Genomic DNA, 7,618 nt, shown 5'->3' with positions numbered 1-7,618 from the left:
GGGGACTTTGTTGCGATTGACAGTTGACGTTTCTCAATACGTCGAACGAAAATCCCCAGCGGCATCCTTTTCTTTTGATAGCAGCAAAACACGGTACGTCTATACCAAAATTTACAAAAATCCGGGAAAATCACTCATAAACCGAATCATCTTCAAATAAAAACTCAATTTTGGTGTTTTTTAAATAGCAGTGGGTGTTTTTCTCGCCATATTTTGGAAATTGGATAGGTTATGTCAGGTTTTAACATGTCTATTTTTCAGTCTAGTTCGTGATGGGACGTGTAATCCGAGCACAGCGTAAAGGTGCGGGATCAGTCTTCAAATCCCACACCAACCGGAGAAAGGGGGCCCCCAAGTTGCGTTCGTTGGATTTTTCAGAACGCCATGGCTACATTAAAGGTGTCGTTAAAGACATCGTGCACGACCCCGGTCGTGGCGCCCCTCTAGCCCTCGTCCACTTCAGAGACCCCTACAAGTTCCAAACCCGCAAAGAGCTGTTCATTGCACCGGAAGGCATGTACACCGGACAGTTTGTGTACTGTGGAAAGAAAGCTAACCTCCAAATCGGTATGTTGGTTGTTCACTAAGACACTCATTGCAGACCTGATGATCATAAAGGGTTTAGCTGATTGCTACCGTGATGCGTACTAGAGGCTCTTTCTGACTGTTTTAATTAGAACGGAATCAAATGTTAGTGGGGATTGTTTTAATGGTGAGTTTTCAGGTAACGTGTTGCCAATTGGGGCCATGCCTGAAGGTACCATTGTGTGCAACCTAGAGGAAAAAACTGGAGATCGTGGCCGTTTGGCGCGTGCCTCTGGGAACTACGCCACCGTTATCGCCCACAACCACGACACGAAAAAAACCAGGGTTAAGTTGCCCTCAGGAGCCAAGAAGGTTGTTCCTTCGAACAACAGGGCCATGGTTGGTGAGTAACCCCAGCCCGCTTTTTTTCCAAAATTACTAAACTATGATGATTTCTATCTGTTTCTGACAGCTGTGATTATCACATAGAGGCTCTTTCTGATGACTTTTGCCCGTTTTATTATGTTTTTCGTGATGATTTTTTTTGATACGATTGTTTTGTCGTAGGAATTGTTGCCGGTGGTGGCCGTATCGACAAACCCATCTTGAAGGCAGGCCGCGCCTACCACAAATACAAGGTTAAGCGCAACTGCTGGCCGAAGGTGCGTGGTGTCGCCATGAACCCGGTTGAGCATCCTCACGGTGGTGGTAACCATCAACACATCGGTAAAGCTTCGACTGTCAAGAGAGGAACATCCGCTGGTCGCAAAGTCGGTCTTATCGCCGCTCGCAGGACGGGTCTTATTCGGGGTGGCAAGGTTGAGTCTAAGAAGGACGATTAGATTGTTAGACTCGAGCGCCCGCTTTGTATTTCATGTAAAATTTTCATGTATTTGCGTGTATTGGTGAAATATAAGGATGGTGAAAATTTTTTACTTTATTTGGTGTTTTTTTTTGCTTGTGTTGGTAATAAGTTGAAGTTTCACGCCAATTGTGTCTTTATTGCAAGTAGACGTAGGGGTTTTTTGAGATTTGTAAAAATCAACTAGATATTGATACCATAGATTAATATAGATGCGACATATTGCAAAACCACTCTTATTGACATTGGAGTCCTCGAGCGTCAAATTTAAATAGTCGATGCCAATAAAAAAACAATGGATTGTTTTCGGGAAAATGTTTTGGAAACACTGTGTTCTATTTTGTATGAATTTTTAAACGTTTTTAAATCTAATAATAGAAAAACCGAAACATTGAGAAAATGTACAATTTAAAAACCGAATAACGAAAAATCGAAACCCCCAAATTTAAAAATCGGAAAACTGAATAATCGAAAGACTGGAAAATTGAAAAATCAAAAGATCAAGAAATCGTGGAGTCGAAAAATCGATGGAACAATTCATAAATTGAGAAATTGGCAATCAAAATATCGAAAAATCCAAATCTCGATAAATCGAGAAATCAAAAAACTTAAAAATTTGAAAAATTGAGAGACTGAAAGATCAAAAGAACGAGAAATCGAAATGTGATGAAGTCGAAATATAGAGAAATCGACAAACAAAAGGTTAAAAGTTGAAAAATTGGAAAAGCGGAAAAATCAAAAAACCAAAAAATGGAAAACTGGAAAAACTGAGAAACCGAAAGATTGAAAAATCTAAAATTTAAAAATCCAAAAATTGAAAAATCGAAAAAGTAATAAAGTAGACACATCCAAAAAACCAGAAAACAAAAATAGAAAAGCCGAAGAATTGAAATATTCAAAAATCAAAAAAGTGGAGTCGAAAAATTAAAAAATCAAAAAATTAAAGAATTGAAGAACAGGAAAATCGAAACACTCGAAGGTCAAGAAATCCGAAAATCAAAACATGGATTGATTGAAAAATCGAAAATTTGAGAGTATATAAAAGTCAAATTTGAAAAATTAAAAAATCGAAAATTTGACAAAATGGTAATTTAAAAACAAAAAATCTAAAACCGGAAAGTCGAAAAATCAAAAGATTAAGGAATCGAAACATTTGAAAAATTCGAAAAATTGAAAAATAGAAAAAGTAAAAAAATCGACAAATCGAAAAATCCAGAAAACAAAAATCGAAAATTCGAAGAATCGAAATATGTATTGAAAAATTCCAAAACTGAAAGAAGAAAGAAAAACTAAAAATGGGAAACTAAATCGGGAAATCAAAACATTGAAAAATCGAAAAATTTAAAACGACAACTGAAAATCTAAAACCGGAAAATCGACACATCGAAAACTCCAGAAGCGAAAAATCGAAAAGTCGAAGAATCGAACTATTGAAAAATTCCAAAACTGAAATTAGAAAATCTAAAAAATGAAAGAAAGACTGAAAAAATCGAAAATTGAAATATCCAAAAACTGAGAACCTAAAAAGTCAAAAAATTGAGCAATCGAAAAATCCAAACAGTGAAGTCGAAAAATCGAAACCTTAAAAAAAACTAAAAAATGAATAATCAAAAACCTGAAAAATCCAAAAATTAAAGAATTGAGGAACAGGAATATCGAAACCCTTGAAAGTCAAGAAATGGAAAAATCAAAACATCGATTAATTGAAAAATCGAAAAATTGACAGTTTATAAGTGTCAAATTTGAAAAATTGAAAAATCGAAAATTTGAAAAAACGACAATTGAAAAACAGAAAATCTAAAACCGGGAAGTCGAAAAATCGATTGTTTAAGAAATCAAAACATTTGAAAAATTCGAAAACTTGAAAAACTGAAATATCGAAGAACTGAAATGAAAAATCTAAAATTTTAAATATCGAAAAATTAAAATACCAAAAAATTAAGAAAAATGTCAAAAATGGAAAAGTCGAAGAACTGAAATATTGAAAAATTCCAAAACTGAAAAATGAAAGAAAAACTGACGAATCGAAAAACTGAGAAATCCCAAAACTGAAATATCCAAAAACTGAGAATCTAAAGAATCGAGAAATCGAAACTCCCAAATTTAAAAAATCGGATAACTGAAAAATCGAAAAACCGAGAAATCGAAAAATCAAAAGATCAAGAAATCGTGGAGTCGATAAGTCGAACAATTGAGAAACCGAAATAGGCAAAAATAGAAAAGTTAAAAATTGCACAATTTATAAATTGAGAAATTGACAATCAAAATATCGAAAAATCCAAATCTCGATAAATCGAGAAATCGAAAAACTTAAAAATTCGAAAAATTTAAAAATTGAAAGATTGAAAGATCAAAAGAACGAGAAATCGAAAAGTGATGAAGTCGAAAAATCGAAAAATAGAGAAATCGACCAACAAAAAGTTAAAAGTTGAAAAATTGGAAAAGCGGAAAAATCAAAAAACGAAAAAATGGAAAACTAGAAAAACTGGAAACCGAGATAGTCCAAAATAAAAAATTGAAAAACTGATAAATCGAAAACCTGAACAATAAAATCACGATGAATCGGGATTGAAAAATTAACAAATCGAAAAATTGAAAAACAGAACATCTAAAACCAGGAAGTCGAAAAATCGAAAGATTAAGAAATATTGAAAAATTAAAATATCAAGAGATTAAAAAATCTAAAATTTAAAAAGCCAAAAATTGAAAAATCGAAAAAGTAAAAAGGTAGACACATAAAAAAATCCAGAAGTCAAAAATAGAAAAGCCGAAGAATTGGAATATTGAAAAATCCTAAAACTTAAAAATCGAAAAATCAAAAAATTGAAGTCGAAAAATAGAAACGTTAAAAAATCGAAAAATTGAAAAATCAAAAACCTGAAAACTCAAAAATTAAAGAATTGAAGAACAAGAAAATCAAAACACTCGAAGGTCATGAAATGAAAAAATCAAAACATCGAGTAATTGAAAAATCAAAAAATTCAGAATTTATAAAAGTCAAATTTGAAAAATTAAAAAAGCGAAAATTTGACAAAATGACAATTGAAAAACATAAAATCCAAAACCGGGAAGTCAAAAAATCAAAAAATTAAGAAATCGAAACCTTTAAAAAATTCGAGAATTGGAAAAATTCAAATATGGAAGAACTGAACTGAAAAATTGAAAAATCTAAAATTTTAAAAATTAAGAAATCTAAAATTAAGAAATCTAAAATTAAAAAATCGAAAGAGTAAAATAATCGACACATCGAAAAATCCAGGAGTCAAAAATCGAAAAGTCGAAGAATCGCAATATTGAAAAACCCCAAAACTGAAATATCGAAAAACTGAAAAATGAAAGAGAAACTGAAAAATGGAAAACCTGAAAAAACCGAAAACTGAAATATCTGAAATATCCAACTGAGAACCTAAAAAGTGGAAACACTGAGCAACCGAAAAATCCAAAAAATGAAGTAGAAAAACCGAAACCTTAAAAAAACTAAAAAATGAAAAATCGAAAAATTAAAGAATTGAAGAACAGGAATATCGAAACCCTCGAAAGTCAAGAAATGGGAAAATGAAAACATCGATTAATTGTAAAATCGAAAAATTGACAGTTTATAAATGACAAATTTGAAAAACTGAAAAACATGAAAAACGGAAATATCGAAGAACTGAAATGAAAGATCGAGAAATCGAAAAATCTAAAATTTTAAGTATCGAAAAATTGGGAATCTAAAATTTAAAAATCGAAAAAGTAAAAAGTCGACATATCGAAAAATCCAGAAGTCAAAAATGGAAAAGTCGAAGAACAGAAATATTGAAAAATCCCAAAACTGAAATATCTGAAAACTGAAAAATCGAAAAATCAAAAAAGTGAAGTCGAAAAATAGAAACCTTAAAAAATCGGATAACTGAAAAATCGAAACATCGAGAAATAGAAAAAAATTGAGAAATTGAACAATCAAAACATCCAAACATCTGAATTCGATTAATCGAGAAATAAAAAAAATTTAAAAATTTTAAAAAAGAAAAATTAAAACATCGAAAAGTTGAAAAATCTAAAGTTTAACGAAAAATTGAAAATCCAAAAAAGTAACAAAGGGGTGGAAACCCAAAAACTGGAAACTGAAAAATTTTAAAATTGGAAAATCGACGAATTGGAATCGATTGGCCTGAAAATTTGAAAAATTGAATAAACGAAAAATTGGAAAATCGAAAGAAACAACAAAAATTAATAAAATGAAAAAACAAAAAATTGTGATATAAAATCGAGAAAATGAAAAATCAAAAATCAGGAAAATGCAAAATAAAAATCGGGGAGTTGAAAAATTGAGTGGACGAAAAATTGAAAAAGGGAAAAATTAAAAATCGAGAATGTGAAAAATGGAAAAATGAGAAATTGTAATATTGAAAAATTGGAAAATTTGGAAGTCAACAAACTGTAAAATTGTAAAATCAAAAATAAAAAAACGAAAAAGTATAAGTATAATAAAAACTTGAAAAATGTAAAAAGTGAAAATCAAACTTGAAAATTTGAAGAAAAATCGAAAGAAACAACAAAAAATAAAGAAAATGAAAAAACGAAAAATTGTGATATAAAATCGAAAAAGTGAAAATTAATAAATCGGGAAAATGAAAAATAAAAATCGGAAACAAAAAATTGGAAAAGGGAAAAATTAAAAATTGAGAAACTGAAAAATCGAAAAATGAAAAACCGTAATATTGAAAAATTGCCAAATTGAAAAACTGATGCAAACCGAAAAATTGAAAATTTTGGCAGTCGAGAAATTGTAAAATTGAAAAATCAAAAATAAAAAACGAAAAATTACAAAATGAAAACTTGAAAAATTTTAAGAATCGAAAAAGTGAAAAAAAAAAAAGAAATATGTCTTATGAAATAGAAATATTGAAAATTAAAGTAACTGGGAAATCGGAAGACTGGAAATCCAAAAACTGCAAAGTGAAAAATTTAAAAATTGAAAAATTGACGAACTGAAAATTCAAAGCCTGAAAATTTCAAAAATTGAACAAATGAAAAATTGTAAAATCGAAAAAAAAACACAGAAAATAAAGGAAATGAAAAAACGGACAATTGTGATATAAATCGGGAAAATAAAAATTAAAAATTCGCCACATTGAAAAATAAAAATCGGGAACATGAAAAATTGAGGAAACGAAAAATTGAAAAATATAGAAGTCAAGAAACTGTAAAATTGAAAAATCAAAAATAAAAAAACGAAAAAGTATATAATGAAAACTTGAAAAATCTCAAAAGTGAAAATCAAACATGAAAATCTAAAGAAACAAAAATTTGAAAAATCGAAAGATTAAAAATAAAATTCGAAAAAGTGAAAAATATAAAAAAAGAAATATGTATTGTAAAATCAAAATATTGAAAATTAAAGAAACTGAAAAATTGGAAGACTGGAAATCCAAAAACTGCAAATTGAAAAATTTTAAACGTGGAAAATCATAGAATTGAAAAATCAAAGCCTGAAAAAATTGAATAAATAAAAAATTGTAAATCGAAAGAAACAACAAAAAAATAAAGGAAATAAAGAAACCAAAAATTGTGATATAAAATCGAGAAACTTCGAGAAAACATAAAATTGGTCATTCGCCAGATGGATCTCTTTACTGCGTTATCAGCAAAAAAATCTGTAAATCGAATCTTACAATTATCAGACAACACTGAATATGTTATATCGGACTTCAAGAGCGAGGAAAGTGCTGTCTAAATAACGTTAGACCAATTTTTATAATTCAACAATTTACATAGAGTATCAAAAATGAAACACCGATAGCTTTCGAATAATTTTGAATGTGTTGTGCTAATTTTTTTTAATTCCACCAATATTTTCTATTTTGACAAAATGACGCAAGAATCGAAACTTGGAGAGTTATACAAAACGAGTAAAATTTGAAGCAATGTAAATGTCGTCATTTTTGCATGTTTTTACTTTTTTTTTTACACAGAAAACAGAACTGAAAAACAAATTTTAATATAAGAGGGACAAAATATGTCTAGTAAGGATTGTTAACAAAAAACTATCGTCCTAGGTCAATTTCTCTCGTTTTTATAGGACATTTCAAATGAAAACTGTCCCAAACCAGGCCGAGTGAAATTTTAGTGTTTGTTCCTTACATATGAAATAAACACTTACAAAAAGCCGAATAACTGTTTTAAATAGCGTAAAGTTTTACGCTTTCTAAGAAATGGATACTGTTAACTTGGTCATTGCTACTGAAA

General features: G+C 29.7%; 1 protein-coding gene across 1 annotated transcript; it reads left to right on the top strand.

Annotated features, from left to right (window-relative positions):
• The first annotated feature begins 5 nt into the window (after positions 1–5).
• Rpl8 (Ribosomal protein L8) lies at positions 6–1,465 on the top strand. Its single transcript, XM_064066701.1, has 4 exons — positions 6–93; positions 262–567; positions 725–928; positions 1,093–1,465. Exons 2-4 carry the CDS (start codon positions 273–275, stop codon positions 1,365–1,367), a joined length of 774 nt encoding a protein of 257 aa, XP_063922771.1. The 5' UTR covers positions 6–93; positions 262–272; the 3' UTR covers positions 1,368–1,465.
• The last annotated feature ends 6,153 nt before the right edge of the window (positions 1,466–7,618 follow it).

The sequence above is a fragment of the Zophobas morio genome, unplaced genomic scaffold, assembly GCF_036711695.1.
Source record: "Zophobas morio isolate AGI-343-1 ecotype UQ-CSIRO unplaced genomic scaffold, CSIRO_AGI_Zmor_V1 ptg000028l, whole genome shotgun sequence".
NCBI classification, from domain to species: domain Eukaryota; kingdom Metazoa; phylum Arthropoda; class Insecta; order Coleoptera; family Tenebrionidae; genus Zophobas; species Zophobas morio.
The sequence above is the reverse complement of the archived record's forward strand: the minus strand, read 5'-3'. Positions and strand labels throughout refer to the sequence as shown.

Bases quoted from the DNA above. Each gene is read 5' to 3' on its own strand.
- Rpl8 (XM_064066701.1), top strand. From the start codon at position 273: ATGGGACGTGTAATCCGAGCACAGCGTAAAGGTGCGGGATCAGTCTTC. The intron at 568-724 runs GTATGTTGGTTG...GTGAGTTTTCAG, and splicing joins GAAAGCTAACCTCCAAATCG to GTAACGTGTTGCCAATTGGG. The intron at 929-1,092 runs GTGAGTAACCCC...GTTTTGTCGTAG, and splicing joins GAACAACAGGGCCATGGTTG to GAATTGTTGCCGGTGGTGGC.